The 18,246-nt window shown below is 40.9% G+C and overlaps 2 protein-coding genes across 2 annotated transcripts in view; both read right to left on the minus strand.

The window, feature by feature from the left end:
• Window positions 1-18,246, minus strand: part of SMPX (small muscle protein X-linked) — a 105,126-nt gene that overhangs the window by 14,021 nt on the left and 72,859 nt on the right. The gene's annotated exons all lie outside the window — the stretch shown is intronic.
• On the minus strand, window positions 1,145-4,265 carry KLHL34 (kelch like family member 34). The gene has a single exon (XM_075263808.1). It carries the CDS (start codon window positions 3,727-3,729, stop codon window positions 1,948-1,950), a length of 1,782 nt encoding a protein of 593 aa, XP_075119909.1. The 5' UTR covers window positions 3,730-4,265; the 3' UTR covers window positions 1,145-1,947.

Raw genomic sequence — 18,246 nt, forward strand, 5'->3', positions numbered from 1 at the left:
GTTTCGCAATAAATGATGCCAAACACTGACCAAATACTAAAGTATGATGGCGGCCTTATCCATCCCCATGATTACAGACTCCAAACCCAAGCCTACTCCTGCAACATTATTCCCTCACATGAGCGCTAACCTACGAAATGAAGTTTATCAAGAAGCAATTCCCCGCCTGACAGTGTCCGGAGATGACTCTCAGCCTGCGCTGTGAACAAGCAGCACCCCGGCTCCCTCCATCCCAAAGAGTGGGGAGCGCGTCATCCCCCGGAGCTGCTGCTGCCCGGCCTGCAAGTGTCCGGAGTGCTTATTCACACTGTGACCAAGCAAACACCGGGGATCCCTGGCTGCATCCCGTGATCGACCCATATGTCCTTTGTGATCGACCGATAGATCGCAATCGACGTATTGGGCACGACGTATTGGGCACGACGTATTGGTCTAGGAGATCTAGGCACAAAATAGAACATTTTTAATCAATACTTTTGGACAAGTTGCTTTGTTTTTCTACTATATGCATTAAAACACATTTGGAAAGGTAGGTATTACCAATAACCAATTACCAATAAATATAATATTTTATACAGAGAGCTGCTGGACATCTATTTTTCACATGGAAATATACTACACGCTCTTGGAATAGAGTGTATTGCCGTGCACCCCGAATTATTGTGGACATTCAAAGCCCTTGGACATTGTCAACTCATAGGTGAGCCTTACCTATTTTTTCTATATATATTACCAATAACGGTTGTTCTATTTTTCCATAAGATTAATGGACAATGTACCTATTACATATAACTCATCAACCTTGTCCCATCCAGACAAGAATAGTTACTTCTCTCATCCAAGTCTGAGACATAATATTCTCCATCCAATGTCATTTGGGGTGACACTGAGATGAATCTGTGAGTGTGAAGAATAACACTTCCGTCTCAGCGAGGATAGGTGTGTACATAAAGAATATTGATGATGACTTTTCTTAAGATGTGTTTCTTGTACCCGCTTTACACAGAGCTGTACAATTGTTTCTTGTCTTAAACCACCGGTGTTAACCCTATGTGTTATTGTCATTTTCACTTTGTTGCATTTCTTAAAATAAGTAATAATTAAAGAAATAGATCCAGTAATAAGAGATTATAAATAATCCCGAGCATGTTTTATTGGACTATAATGATAGAACAATGGCATCTAATACAAATTTATACAATACAACTACAGTAAATCAATAGCAAAAAAAAGGAATAAATTATTGCCATTACATATAAATCCGTGTGAGAGCAAAAGGCAAAACTGCAATGTTATGAGGTAGAAGCATTTAGAATATAATAGATGTACATTATCTTCTGTATCTTTACTTTAGCATGTTCTATATATTGTTACTATGAATATTAACAAATAGGACAACCTGTATTAGACACATGAATATGAGCAAGCTAAAATATTGAATTATGTTGACTTCTCCCTGCTATGGAATCACGCAAGCCAGGGTACTGAAAATTGGGAATTAAGAAAAGGGATCAAGCTTTATTCACCTGTAATACCAAAGACAACATACAAGAATAACACTTAGAGAGAGTTCACATGGTGTAACGTGCCGCGTGATGTGGCACGTCTACGCCGCGGGACCCTTTGCGGGTCGTACACGCTCCCATTGATTTCAATGGTAGCGGGGATCGTATGCGCCGCGCTAGTTTGTGGCCGTGATTTTGCGGCCGCAATATCACGGCCGCAAACTAGCGCGGCCCATACGATCCCCGTTCCCATTGAAATCAATGGGAGCGTGTACGGCCCGCAAAGGGTCCCGCGGCGTAGACGTGCCACATCACGCGGCACGTTACACCATGTGAACTCTCCCTAAGTTTAGAAAAAAAAAACTTTTTTTTTTTTCTAATACCAGAAATCCCTTTACATTCTACTATTGCATTTACCAATTGACTTACATTACCAGTAAAATCACTTTATTTGTGTGCACGGTTTCACTTGTTTCTCCTCCTCTTTTGAGTCAGAGAGCAGGAGAACCTCACACTTCAGGCCACAGAATGGGAATGCAAGGCTGCAGATTTCTTCCCAACAATCATTTTCAGAATCATATCCAACAACGTTATGTGTCGCCACCTCCTGAGAGTCCTGCCATTTCTTGCCTCCAAGTAGAAGCACAGTTTGCTCCACCACCACCAGACCATAGCAAAACCGGTCAAAGGTCATTGGTCTTAGACGAGTCCACTGATCATTCAATGGATCATATTTTTCGATGTCAGAAAAAGGTTCATATATTCCCAGAAATGTAAAGATGGTGTCATTAACAGTGGCCATCTGGTGTCCGAACCTTGCAATTGTCATAGAAGCCTGTTTTTTCCATTGTCCTTCCATTTTATTGTAAGAGTAAACATCTTTACAGCTGTTCACCTGTCCATCGAGCTTTCCACCGGAAACATAGATGATGTTATTGTGCACAGTACTGGCCTGACCATGGATTTTGAAAGGAAGCTCTTTGGTCTTTGTCCACGTATCTCTGCTTACATTATAGATTTCCACTGACGAATGTATAGCCAACCCATCTCCTCTTCCACCTATAGCAAATATGTTGTTATCTACAACACAGCAAGAAAACTGAGCTCTTCTCTCCAGCATTCCAGAGACTTGCATCCACTGATCAAATCTTGGGTCAAAGCGATACACAATATTTGTGGGGGCCAAGCAAGTGCTGCTTGAGTTGCTTTCTGAATTTTCAGGAGTTTCTCCCCCAAGCACATATAGAAAGTTACCGACAACACAGGTACAATGATGCTGAACTTTCATTTTTAGGTTTGTCACCATTCTCCACTTATGATTGTAGACATCAAACCCTAGGACGTTCTCCACCAGTTCCCCATTGGCAGTGCCTCCGACTAGCAGAATCCAGGATTTTTGGTTCCTTAAAGTAGTGCACTTGTCTTGCAGGATGGGCTGTTTTGATGGGAATGAATGATAATTGATCGCTTTTATAATAAAACTTTTGATGGACGGTGTTAGAGGAACCTCAGATTGTGTGTAGAGCTTTCGAAGGGTTTCTAATGGCAGTAACCCAAAACGTACATTTTCAAAAAGCACCATAGCATATAAGAGCCTGGTTCTGTCATATTGCAGCCACTTCAGCACTAGATCTAGAAGACATTGCTCAGTCACCTTTGGAATATCATCTGACTGCAGCAGCTTGATCAAGGACTTTGCATTTAATTCCAGCAGCTCGGTCTCTTCTATATCCTCTTGTAACAGCTCCCAAAGATTATGGATAATGTACTTCTCAGTTTCCGCTAAAGCATCTATAAGATAATACTTTGATGCAATATTGGCACAGAAACAACAATTATCCAGGTCACAGTTATTGATTATATACTTGCTGCATAGCGGTATTGCATCCATCACCTGTAAGTACGTTGCTGCTTCCAATGTGTCCTCCAAGGTATTCATGGAAAGAGACAGCCATGATGTGTATATAAAATCCAATATATTTTCCAAACCTGTTATTGAGATTACTTTAAGATGGATGACAGAAGCTTGGGACTCCTTGGTATAGTCTTTAAACATTGCCCTAAAGTAGTCACTTGAGCAAGCAAGCAATGACTTGTGAGCTGGGAACTCATGTCCATCCACTACAAGAGACACATCACACAGGTGGCCATAAGTCCGAAGCAACTGGTACTGAGTAAATACCATGCCACGATGGGACTTGCAGAAAGACAAGAAATAGCTCATGATGCATAATGATTACGGGAAATCTAAAAATATTTGCAACAGTCCCTCCTTAAGCAGTGCATGGAAATCTCAGCTTTACATTAGCAGTGCAACATCTCCACAAAGAAATGAGCTTTTCTCACCTTCTCCTCTGCAGAACTTGATGGGCAGCAAAGTTCCTTATTGTTAAGATCCATGGATGTGACTTGTATTGTTCCAAAAACATAAAGTCTCTTCCATTTCCTTCGGATGGATGTGACCTGGGTCTCCCTGTGTGATGGTCTGTCATCCACTCCTATGGTAAGAGTTACATCGCCTCCAACACTCTCTATTCACATGACCCTTTGTCACTTCCAGTGAAAGCATTTGTTTAAAGATCAAACCAGCAGCCGCGGATTAGAGATGGGCTTCCCATATTTAGAAGACTATAGTAAATATCCTTATTAGTCTCCCCACCATAGTTTGACATGTGTAGCTCCAGTCTTGGCTGAATGATATCATCATAAGTCACAGTTACAGGAATAGAAGGCAAACACAAGACTAGATAACTTTGCTTTCCCAGGTCACGACAGCGGCTGCAGGGGACAGACTTGTTTGTGCTGCAAAAGTCTCAGCTCATTTGCATACCTCGAATTATCTCAGTCACATGAATGTCTTCCTTATTGTGGAAAGCTATGCTATATGTATCCTCTATGGGGGATGTGCAATGCATACAGTGCCTGGTTAACATACTATTTAAAGTTACTATTACACTTTCATTTATGAACATACTTTTAAATGATCTCCAGTAGCCTAGACCACTTATGTACACCCGTCTACACGCTTCATCATGTTTTATTACAGCACATGCCATATGCTTGCATATAGCTATGTTGAACTATAGAACTTAGGTGAATATACAACATTATACAAATATGCATCATTAAAAAATATCCTACCGTTTTGTGCATACAGTTCCTATGCAGACCTATACATCTCAATGGTTACAGGTTAGTCTGACCCTGCAGTCATTTCTTCCTCTGTTCAATCTCCACCAACTAACAAAATTTTAGGACATACCCTTTCCACATGTTCTTTGGCGGCATATTGATGCCAAATGTGGATTTGTTCTCTTTTTACCCCGTTCTGTTAATCTATTAGCCAAAATAAAGAGTTGGTAAAACGATATTGAATTGTATCTAGGCTCCGTCATGTCACCAGACTGTGGATAAATGAATAGTACATATGATTGTAAGACACTTGGTAATATAGCTTTTCTGAGAGTCGCCTCTTTCTGTTGTTTACCTGCACAGTCCCTTTTATAAATTGCCCTTCACTCTGAGAATCTTTAATATTTCCATCTCCAGGTGAACTGAAGGTCACATGACTGATAACTCATGTCTATAGAAGTCTACAGAGAGAAGAGAAGGGGGAGTCAGCAGGAAGTGTGGGAGATTAGAAGAGAAAGGCAGGTGTAGTGTAATGAAGGAGCTGAAGAGAAACTCTCTATTACAAGCACCATCCCATAAACCATACCGATTGCTTCTTTTATCTTTTCAGGATAAGTTGACACATGTACACATGAGAGCAGTGGCAGATCCAGGCTTTGCGGGGTCCTGGGCAATTGACTTTGGCGGGGCCCTACTTAATGGGGGGTCTGGGGGTCCCCCCCCCAGGATTTTTTGAAAAAATTAGCCCTAAAAATGTGTTTTTCAAATGCAATTCATATTTTCTGCCATTACATTCTGACATTACAATAAATACAATGCAGTAATATTTTGTGCAGTAATACTCACAGGAGACGTCTCCCCACATTTCCCGTCTCTTCCCTTTGGACTGCACAGACATCTTTGACTCCTCACTTCTCCACGCACCCAACCCCTATATATGTATGTATGTATATATACTGTATGGCCCCTGCAGCCTAAATTATGCCCCACAGTGGCACAATAGACTGTGGAGCATAATAAAGGTTGCAGGGACCACTGTGGACCCTTCAAGCTCTATTATTATACTCAAGGGTCTTTTCAGACCCCCTGAGTATAATAATCGGAGCCCCAGGGGAGATGAGAGAACATAATAAACACTGTTACTCACCTCTCCGGGATCCGATGTTAAAGAGGACCTTTCATCGGTTTGGGCAAAGGCAGCTCTATATACCGCTGGAAAGCCGACAGTGCACTGAATTCAGCGCACTGTCAGCTTTCCAGTGGTATATAGAGCTGCCTTTGCCCAAATCCATGAAAGGTCCTCTTTAATCCTAGCAGGCTTCAGGCCTATATGGTACTGCTAGCACAGGCTTTGGGCCTATATGGTAATATACCAGACCACGTGACGTCTGGGCATTACCATATAGGCCCGAAGCCAGCTAGGATTGACATCGGATCCCGGAGAGGTAAGTAACATTGTTTATGTTTCCTCACCTTCCCTGGGGCTCCGATTATCATACTCGGTGGTCTGAAAAGACCCCCGAGTATAATAATAGCGGCAGTGAGATCGTGGCCTGGCTCGGGCCTCCGTGGCCTATAGTACAAGGGAAAGCAGTGATCTGAGGAGGTTGGTAAATAGGCCACCACCTGCTGGGATATTCTGGAGTTATAAAACAAAAAATTTTTTTATTACACTTACCGATTGCGATCCTCTTCTCTCGGCAGACGTCAGACGTCTACGTATCAGCATAGGTGGCGTGATGACGCCACCTACGCTGATACCTAGACGTCTGAACCAGCGCAGGGAGAGCGGCAGCTCTCCTGCGCTAGTTCAAAGAAAAAAGAAAAAAAAAAGTTAAAAAAAAGTAAAAAGTCACCTGGGCTGCCGCTCCCATTAGAAGTGGTTGCCCGGCTCGCCCGGCCCTGGATCTGCCCCTGCATGAGAGGTAACACTAAAGTCATTTTATGACTTATATTCTGCAGGTTTTAGCAGTTTCTTCCTCTGTATACTAAATCTGTAGTTTTCATTCCTTTCTGTACTGGTGGATGGACGATTAGCCATCATACATTGCACACAGTAAGTACAGGAGAATCTTCTGCTCTATAGCCCAGATTATAGCTATAGGATGTACAGCTTTAGTAATTGTTATTGAGCCCTAGAGTCTCAGAGGGCACAAAGGTCTTCCCACAACATAGGAAGACACCAGCATTATAGATAGCACATGACCTGTGCACTTGCATGTCCATCACATGACCATGGACTGTCCATTGCATGACCATGAACTGATTTTTATCCACTGGAAAAAGCAAAGATTGACAGGAAACAGAGATCTAGGATAACATAAGGAATTGATACAGAAAATAAACAGAGAAAATAGTGACATCACTCACATCACCACATTTTTACCAGCAACCACTGATTGGTCTCAGCGGTCATGTGAGCCACAGGGAATCCAGAAACATGGCCCCAGCATGACCTGGAAATGCAACATTGCCAATTCCTGGACACCCCCTTTAACTGATCCCCAGTTTTGTTGATAGATTCCAAATTCTTGCAAAACCATTTTAACACAATATCACATCCTGCTACCAAAACCCTTAAAATGCTTTTTTTTTTCCGCAGGGCCATACAATGGTTTTATTTTTGCGGGACAAATTGAACTTTGTACTGGTACCATTTACTATTCTATACGATGTACTGAGAAGCAGGAATAAAAATCATAATGAAATAGAACTAGAGAAATAATGTGTTTGCGTGACTTTCTTATGGTTGTTGTTTTTATTGGTGTTCACTGTGCAACCAAAGTGACATGTTAATAGTATTTGGTGGGTCAATATAATTACCAAATATCAAACATATAGTTTTTGTTACATTTTAACACCTTCCAAAAATTCCAAAAAATTGTAAAATAGATTCTCGGAGACTTTATATTATGAAAGGGCTGCATAAAGCATCTTCTTTCCTGGAGCCCAATGTACTTTTTATACAGTTAGGGCCAGAAATATTTGGACAGTGACACAAGTTTTGTTATTTTAGCTGTTTACTAAAACATGTTCAGAAATACAATTATATATATAATATGGGCTGAAAGTGCACACTCCCAGCTGCAATATGAGAGTTTCCACATCCAAATCGGAGAAAGGGTTTAGGAATCATAGCTCTGTAATGCATAGCCTCCTCTTTTTCAAGGGACCAAAAGTAATTGGACAATGGACTCTAAGGGCTGCAATTAACTCTGAAGGCGTCTCCCTCGTAAACCTGTAATCAATGAAGTAGTTAAAAGGTCTGGGGTTGATTCCAGGTGTGTGGTTTTGCATTTGGAAGCTGTTGCTGTGACCAGACAACATGCGGTCAAAGGAACTCTCAATTGAGGTGAAGCAGAACATCCTGAGGCTGAAAAAAAAGAAAAAATCCATCAGAGAGATAGCAGACATGCTTGGAGTAGCAAAATCAACAGTCGGGTACATTCTAAGAAAAAAGGAATTGACTGGTGAGCTTGGGAACTCAAAAAGGCCTGGGCGTCCACGGATGACAACAGTGGTGGATGATCGCCGCATACTTTCTTTGGTCAAGAAGAACCCATTCACAACATCAACTGAAGTCCAGAACACTCTCAGTGAAGTAGGTGTATCTGTCTTTAAGTCAACAGTAAAGAGAAGACTCCATGAAAGTAAATACAAAGGGTTCACATCTAGATGCAAACCATTCAATTCCAAAAATAGACAGGCCAGAGTTAAATTTGCTGAAAAACACCTCAAGAAGCCAGCTCAGTTCTGGAAACGTATTCTATGGACAGATGAGACAAAGATCAACCTGTACCAGAATGATGGGAAGAAAAAAGTTTGGAGAAGAAAGGGAACGGCACATGATCCAAGGCACACCACATCCTCTGTAAAACATGGTGGAGGTAACGTGATGGCATGGGCATGCATGGCTTTCAATGGCACTGGGTCACTTGTGTTTATTGATGACATAACAGCAGACAAGAGTAGCCGGATGAATTCTGAAGTGTACCGGGATATACTTTCAGCCCAGATTCAGCCAAATGCTGCCAAGTTGATCGGACGGCGCTTCATAGTACAGATGGACAATAACTCCAAGCATACAGCCAAAGCTACCCAGGAGTTCATGAGTGCAAAAAAGTGGAACATTCTGCAATGGCCAAGTCAATCACCAGATCTTAACCCAATTGAGCATGCATTTCACTTGCTCAAATCCAGACTTAAGGCGGAAAGACCCACAAACAAGCAAGACCTGAAGGCTGCGGCTGTAAAGGCCTGGCAAAGCATTAAGAAGGAGGAAACCCAGCGTTTGGTGATGTCCATGGGTTCCAGACTTAAGGCAGTGATTGCCTCCAAAGGATTCGCAACAAAATATTGAAAAAAAAAAAAATTTGTTTGGGTTATGTTTATTTGTCCAATTACTTTTGAGCTCCTAAAATGTGGAGTGTTTGTAAAGACATGTGTACAATTCCTACATTTTCTATCAGATATTTTTGTTCAACCCTTCAAATTAAACGTTACAATCTGCACTTGAATTCTGTTGTAGAGGTTTCATTTCAAAACCAATGTGGTGGCATGCAGAGCCCAACTCGCGAAAATTGTGTCACTGTCCAAATATTTCTGGCCCTAACTGTATATACCATTCGGGGAATTTCTGATGTTTTGGTCATATTTTATTTAAATTTTTAGAAGAGGCAAAAAACAACCGTATGGAAATATTAGCAAAAATATTTTATAACACCAGTTTCACTCCTGTGTTCGGGCTTCTATTCAGGAGGTCCGTTTGGGGACTCCCCGAATGGAAACCTAATCTGCTTAAAAAAGAAACCCACAGACCCCGTAGACTATAATTGGGTGCGCTGGGTTTCTTCCCGAAAAGGGTGGAAAAATGCGGAGAGAACAGTGCTGCTTGCAGGACTTTTCTCTCCACAATTTTAAAGCAGAATGGGGAACAGAATCCCCAGTGGCGACCCAGTGCAGGTATGAACCTAACCTGAGTATGTATAAGTTTTTATAAGTATCAGACATAGGGACACTAAACGTGTATGTGTTTTTCTTACATTTTTTTGTATATCTGATCTTGGGAAAGGGGAGTGATTTAAACTTTCATTTTTTTATATCTATATACATTTATTATATTTTTTTACTTTTATTTTTAGCCCTCCTAAAACAATGCACTGCTATGCTAATACATTGCAATGTATTGTAAAATGCCTATTGTTCTAGGCCTCACCAATGTGGATGGATAGCTGAGTGGAGCACAAAAGAGTATCATGATCCTACTAGGTATTAGAGATGTGCGAATATCCTCGATTAAATACCTCAGCCACATAGCTCCCGGCGGCAGGGAAGGTGGGAGGGGCAGTAAAAATTTGAAGCCCCGGAAGTGTTTTTGCATCGGGAGCTATGCGGCCGAGGTATTTGATCGAGCATATTTGCTCATCTCTACTAGGTATCCAAAGTGATTTTGGTCAGAGTCACAAAAATGGATGCTTGGTTTTCTCTCTAAAGGGTCTTCACTACATGGCTGTCGGGGCTGAACTTTGAGGAAATCTGAAAAATAACAAACAATGAGTGCAGTCACAATGGCGCCTTGCAGAAACCCCACAAGAAAAGCACTCCACTGGTGCTTGTAATCTGAGACTCGTGTGTATCCAACATATAGTGCAAATGACAACAGGAAGAACGGACTTGTGGCAGACAAGCCCATTAGTCACACAACCGCACCTCAGCCATGTAGTCCGACCCCCTCAGCCATATTGTAAAGACCCTCTAGAGAGCATACCAAGCCTCCAACTCTGTGAATATGACCAAAATCGCTTTGGACACCTAGCAGGATCATGATACTCTATTATGCTCCACTCAGCTCCTCCAACCACATTGTTGAGGCCTCTAAATGAGAGTTCTTTATCCATGTGAGCATGCCATCACATTGTGAGGCTTGTGGACTGATAATGCAAGGCATCAGAAGGTTTAATGCCCACGATCAGTGCGGGCACTGATTGCAAGCATCGCTATGGCGCTGTGACTGCGGCGTCATGGCAGTCACTTAGCTCCTGAACAGCTGCCATATTGGATGTCAGGAAAGGGTAAAGATGATTTCCACCCAAAATGGTATAAAACAGTAAATTCAAGTAAAATTAAGCGTTGATCATCCTCGAATATTATTTACTGTTTGCAAATTGTTTGTTGTGTAGCATGGATTAAACCATATGGTTTCTCAAGAACCCCCAGTGGATTGCTTTTCTTAGAGTATACACTAAGTTAAAGCCCCATGTCAGAGCTATATACCAGTTCTGGCACATTTCACTGCACAGCAATGAATTCAATTCCGCATAATATTCCAGAAAACGGCACCATGTCTGTCCATCTGAAAATAGTCACAAGTGTGTGCAGTAGATTGTTTGGTAAATGCCTGCATGCTCCCTATAATTGATACTAATCTGAGATCAAAGGTACTCTTCATATAGAAGGGCACACAGGGGTGATCAATGCAGGCAGCACTTACTGCCATCATTCCAAAGTCTTATCATCTGACCATGAGGATTAAGTGAGATTAGGTCTGATTGAAGGAAACATGCGACCTTGAGAAGTACATGGACAGGACCATAAAATGTGAAAATTGACTATTCTCATCACCATTCAACAGAAAAGATTTATGTCCACAAACAGCGTATACCAGGGTAGCGCCAGTCTTAATGGGATCATAATTAACTGCCAAAAGAACTAAATATCCTTGTATGCACTATTAAGGCTGTTAAGTAAGCAGATGGCAGGCGGGTAATTCATCCCATACTTAACGCCAAGGTGACACACAGTATACAATGCATCTACTTCATTTAATATGGACGGAGCTGATTCCCTTAAGCCCTACATACTGTACTCACTTAAGATGTCCTCCCTCTTTTTATGCTTGTGAAGTTTTTACATGTCAAAGTTACTAAAGTATATAATGTGTCACTTTCAATCAGCTGAAAGTCTTGCAGCCGGAAAAGGAAGGATAGCACAAACAAAATGTAAGAATGCAAGCAAACACTAAGGCTCTGTTCACATACTGTTTATAAACTACATTATACATTTACCTAATATACACCAAATGGTTGCCCTGTTGCCATAAGAAGGGTAAATACTTGTCAACATACTTTTGTTTTATACAACCCCTGGCAAAAATGATGGAATCACCAGTCCGTGAGGATGTTCCTTCAGTTCTTTAATTGTATAGAAAAAAAGCAAATCACAGCCATGGGAAAAAACTAAAGGCATTTCATATGGCAACTTTCTGGCTTTAAGAAACACTAAGGGCTAGTTCACACTGGGGCAATGAGGCAGATTTTGACAACGGATGCCACCTCAGCTAGCAGAAACGGATGCCACCTCAGCTAGCTGCTAGCAGAAAAAAGAAGCAACATGACTCTTCTTTAGGTGACTCCCACCTGAGGAAAGCAATAGAAGTGAATGGGAGGCGAAAAATGCCTAGCGTTTTTTACTGTCCATTCACTTTAGGGGAAGGTAAAATCGCCTGGCGTTTTCTGAAGCAGTTTTTACCAAAAACTTCTCCAGAAAACACTCCTAAAAATGCCGCAAGGTCAAAAAACCGCTTCCTAATTAGGAAGCGTTTTTTTTCGGGACAAAAATAAGCCAGGTGGTTTTTACATGTGAACTAGCCCTAAAGAAATCAAGAAAAATAATTGTGGTAGCCAGTAACAGTTAGATTTTTAGAACAAGCACAGGGAATAAATTATGGAATCATGAAAAACAAATAAAATAACCCTCCAACACATCACTAGTACTTTGTTGCACCACCTCTGGCTTTTATAACTGCTTGAAGTCTCTGAGGCATTGATTTCATGAGTGATAAACAGTACTCGTCATCAATCTGGCTCCAGCCTTCTCTAGAGTTTTTGCTCTATGGTAAGATGCATTATCATTTTGAAAAATGATATCATCATCCCCAAACATCCTTTTCATAGATGGGATAAGTAAAGTGTCCAAAATTTCAATGTAAGCCTGTGCATTTATTGAAGATTTAATGTCAGCCATCTCCCCAGTGCCTTTACCTGACACGCAGCCCCATATCATCAATAACTGTGGAAATTTGTATGTTTTCTTCAGACAGTCATCTGCATAAATCTCATTGGAAGGGCACCAAACAAAAGTTCCAGCATCATCACCTTGCCCAATGCAGATTCGAGATTTATCACTGAATATGACTTTCATCCACAGTCCACGATTGCCTTTCCTTAGCCCATTGTAACCTTGTTATTTCTGTTTAGGTGTTAGTGATGGCTTTCTTTTAGCTTTTCTGTATGTAACTCCCATATTTGAAGAGTCATGTTTATCACTCATGAAGTCAATGCCTCAGAGACCGCAAGCAGTTATAAAAGCCAGAGGTGGAGCAACAAAGTACTAGTGATGTGTTGGAGTGTTATTTTGTATGCTTTTCATGATTCCATAATATTTTCCTCAGAATTGAGATATTCCATTCTAAAAATCTAACTGTTACTGGCTACCACAACTATTTTTCTTGATTTCTTTTAGTGTTTCTTGAAGGCAGAAAGTTGCCATATGAAATGCCATTTTTTTTTTTTTTCCATGGCTGGCTGTGATCTGCTTTTTTCTACAAAATTAAACAACTCAAATAACATCCTCAGAGACTGGTGATTCCATTATTGGGTTGTAAAATAGTAGTGTGCTATATAGAAGGACAGAAGGGGTACTATATCTACTTTGAGTGTGTTCACATGGAGGAATTTGCTTTGGATTTGAGGGCGGATTTCGCCTCTAAATCTGAAGCAGATTCCACCCAGAATCCGCCTCCCATTGTTTTCAATGTGTTATGCACATTAAGCGGAACACATTGAAGTCAATGAGATTCTGTTTTACAGCGCTGTGTCTTACGCGAGTTATCGTGCCAGAATCAGCTCCATGTGAATGCCCCCTTAGTTGTAAATCTATGCCAGTGCTTGTTTTGCTACCTAAGTCTAAGGCCCCATGGGCCGGAAACGCCGCACAAAAGCGCTGCGGGAACAACCATGGCGAGAATGCATCGCGGATCTTCCTGCAGCGCTTGGAACAGAAAGTTCACAGAGTTTTTCTCCACTGACTTTCTGTTACAATTATATCTACGGGAAAGCCGCTGGCGTTTCTGTAGATATAATTGACATGATGCGATTTCCAAAACATACGTCAATTTTGGTTTCCAATTTTGGAAATCAAAGCGTGTCTGAGCTGCGGTTTTTCCTGCAAAGTGGGCATGGGATTTGCATGAATCCCATCCACTTTGCATATACTGTATAACACCGCGATTTTTCCCGTAGCGTTTCCACTGCGAGCAAATTGCGGCGTTTCTGGCCTGTGGGGCCCCGGCCTTGGACTGGATTCACATCTGTGTATGGGGTCCGTGGGTTTCTGCAGGTAACTGCTTTTTAAGTGGGTAGGGACTTTGGATCTGGATAGAAACCCAAACACTAGTGTGAACCTAGCGTAAGTCTTCTACAGGGATCTCACTAGCTCAGGACAAATTCTGATCAATAATACATGTAATCTGACCAGGAAATGTTCAATGCACATTTGATTTCCTGCAGTCCCCTTATTAATATTCATTCCTGGTTATTTCACTGTTTGTTCTAGCCTTTCTAGAGTTCTGCAATTCTATTTATTTTTTGCTATTTCTGTAATATTCCCTGCTGTGTTTTTTCCTAATTTAATTATCATGAATATATGAGATGGCAGCAGAAATTCAGAGAATCGAAGCATGCCTCCTACAGCTGTGAATTTGGGAAGGCAAATAAACAAGATTACTGTCAGGGGAGTGCAGCCCTTGCATGGGCTTCGAGCTATGTGCAAATACTGTACAACTGCAAGACCAGAGGTGAAACTCCTGTGCATGAAAGCAAAATCTTTTACAGGGTCTCCCCCTACCATGTGCCCATTATAATACTGGTGTTTTCTTAACCTTTTGTACTATGTATGTTGCACAGTGCAAACTATACAAATGTGGTCAAAGCTTCTATTTATTAATGCTAATGGGTGTCGCTTAATTTAAGAATATCATTGTCTCCTGGAATGAGATTTGGGGGTTGCAATCTCTTCTCATGACATCAGGGAATGCTTGTTAGTATTATAGTTCTGTTACAGGTTGACATAGGTATCCTGTAGTACAGCTCAGAGGATCTTATAATATACTGCCGTGCATAAGCATTGCAGTATATTGCACTAGTGATCAGACCCCAATGGGGGTTTAAAAATAAAATTAAAAAATTCTTAATAATAATAATAATAATAATAATAATAATAATAATAATAATAATGAAAGATATATAAAATATCAAATCACCCCCCTTTACCTAGAGAGGAACTTAAACTCACTAGGAGTCCAACCATGCCCAAACTATAAACATATAACAATATTTTTCCCATATGGTGATTTCCTACAGTTGCAGGAAAAGAATCAAAATGATTAATCACCGTTTTTTTAGTAATTTTCCTTGTCAAAAAGTTAAATAAATAATCCAGTTCTGTATAAGGAGAAAAATTACAGGTGTCAGAGTGTGATGATTCAAATAATTTTTTTTTAATTTTGAAAGTCTTAGATTTTTTGTAATGGCCTTAAAACTATATAAATATGATATCGTAGTCATCGTACCAACCCATATACTATAAGTAATCTATACTTACACTATAAGTAAACTATAAACTATAACCTATACTTACACTATAAGTAAACCCGTCACGTTGGCTGCCCCATAAATACAACACCCAAAAGAAAATGGTGCAACTGCAGTTTTTTTTTCCATGCCATTTAGATTTTTTTTCTAGTTTACCAGTATATCAGTATTAAATGGTACCATTATGAAGTACAATTTGTCCCACAAAAAATAAGCTCTGTGAAAGGAAATATAAAAAAAATTATGGCTTTTTTGAAGCTGTAAGAAAAAAAAAATCGAAAAACAAATTTTGGATGCTGTAGGAAAAGGGGATAGTGATATTTTTGTTGCAGATTTTGCTGCAGTTTTTTGAAGCAAAGTCAGGCTGCTTTCACATGGAATAACGCTCCGCTCATTCTGACACGTAAACACGTGTCAGAGTGAGCGCTGTAAAACAGAATCCGATTCACTTCAATGGGTGCCATCTTAAGCGTGCTACATATTGAAATCAATGGGTTAAAAAGACTCCTATTGATTTCAATGTATAGCACGTAATACAGCACCCATTGAAGTCAATGGGATTGTGTTTTACAGTGCTCACTCTGACACTTGTTTACGTGTCTGAATGAGCGGAGCGTAACTCCGTGTGAAGGCAGCCTCAAGAGTGGCTTAAAAAGGAATAGGAATCTTTAGGCTCCTTTTAGAAACCAGAATTCACCTGTGAAAGCTACCTTTGTACCTTTTATGATGACCCTGTACAGGACAATGTGAGGGTAGTGACAGTGAATCTAGTATCTCTACTATATCTTTATTACACTGTTTGCTAATTTATCAATTTTTTGTGCAGCATCAAAAGAAGAATTTACAATTGCCTGGAAACTATCAACAAGCAGGGGAGGTTTAGTCATTAAACTTTATGCACACTCTCTTGCTAGACTGGTCGCTAGGGTAAAACCTGATCCAGGGGGGTCTCATTGATAGGACTCCTGTAACCTGTGGGAGAAGCCAATAGATAGTGTTCAGGTATACAGACGGAGCCTTAGGGAGCCTTCACACGGAATAAACGCTCCGCTCATTCTGAACATAAAACTCGTTCAGAGTGAGCGGCGTTAAAACAGATCCCATTGATTTCTATGGGTGCCGGCATACACGCATATCACATTGAAAGCAATAGGTAAAAAGCCTCCCATTGATTTCAATAGGTAGTGCGCGTATGCTGGCACCCATAGAAATCAATGGGATCTATTTTAATGCTGCTCATTCTGAACGAGCGTAAACTCCGTGTGAAGGCTCCCTTACTGCGCTGCACAGAGGTTGTATTACTGTTTGTAATAAAGACGCTCCATAGACTCCACATACTGCGGTACAGACGTAAGTGTATATAAGCTCACAGTCTGTGGAGTCACCAGAAAGCAGCTCAGCATTATCAATGCTATGTAATTATACCGCAAAACCATCCTAAAGGCATATTGTATACTGTATATACATGGATGCTGATAAGGTGAAGAAACAGATACAGGAACTTACGTGACTTCTCAAGCCTATAGGTTTTTATTAAAAACTTATCCTGGTTTGTCCTTCAAATAATGGAATAGAACTGACCTGTCAGATTCTTTTATGTCAGCTTGGGCATATCTTCTAAATGCCACATGTATCTCGGTATTCATTTGACCTGGAGGTACATCAGACAGCAAGAGCTCCAAAATTATACAGCAGTGAGTCACTGTCTAAAAGTCTGCGTTGGTGGAACATCCTACTTGGTTACCGTCTTGTTTTTCCACAAGCATCAGGGTTGTAAATTAACTAACGTTCTGACACACCAAAGGTTAACACAAAAACCGTACAAAACCGATGCAAACGTAAATGGAAATGCATCCTGTTTGCACAGAGCACTGAGCAGATGGAGCAGACTTTACTGCACAAAAGTATTTAAAAGAAACCGAATTATTGCTGCGCTAATATTGCAAAACCTTCTGCTTCAACTGTACAGGATGGTTGTGTCGCACAATAAAAGGAGGATATGGCCTTACACGCTTTTGCAACCCATTTCTTTATTTATTACTCTAGTGCATATAAAACGGCCACTGTGTTGCCCCCAGAATAGATGCCTTTCTGTAGCAGCCTAAGGCCTATGCTGTTTCTCTAATGCTCCTAGCTGGGATAGTTCTGAGGTTATGACAGAAGGTTCACCTAAATAAATGAGGTGTACATCCACTCTAACATAGGAAGGGTTAAGCCTGGAAACAAATCTTCATGATTAATTTCACAGAGTCATGAGCAGTCCGTATATTTTAGGTGCATTTTGTAGTAGGTCAGTGGTGCAGGCAGTTCATAGATCAGAGACCCCCTTGTAAAAGGCCATGAGCAAGCCCAGACCATTGCTGGATGTAAATGTAGATTCGCAGACACTCTTCTCTGTTGTTGGCAATCTGGAGGTGGGTTTTTGGCAAGTATTCTGGTGGAAGACATCTTTGTCACTCCTTGATAGGGGCATTTAAGAACCATTTGACAGCATTTATGGCGGCTACGCATTGGGACAATGAGGTAGTGATATGGCCTCTGTGGCTTGCACACACATAGAAAGTTAAGAAGCCTATGATAAATTAGGGGGTGTTCACATTAGCACTGTTGTCCTTCCTTTGTGAGCTAGGCAAAACTGTTCAGGGATGACTTGCCGGCGGTCAGTTTAGATACCCGTTAATTTCAAACCGCCGTGAAACTGATTTTTTAGCACAAACATAAAGTCAGACATGCAGGACTTTGTGTCCATGCAAAAAAAAAAAAACGGTTTCACAGCGCAGAGAGGCTGGATACGGACACGGCGGTTTGCGTTAAAAACCCATTGAAATAAATGAAGTTTTTAAACTGACCGCTGGCAAGCCATCCCTGAGTAGCTTTGCCTGGCTTTTCGATGGACTCACAAAGAGGAGACAGTGGTGCTAGTGTGAACGTCTCCTTACTACTTGACTTTTTATGGGTAG

This window comes from Leptodactylus fuscus, chromosome 2 (genome assembly GCF_031893055.1).
Source record: "Leptodactylus fuscus isolate aLepFus1 chromosome 2, aLepFus1.hap2, whole genome shotgun sequence".
NCBI lineage: Eukaryota > Metazoa > Chordata > Amphibia > Anura > Leptodactylidae > Leptodactylus > Leptodactylus fuscus.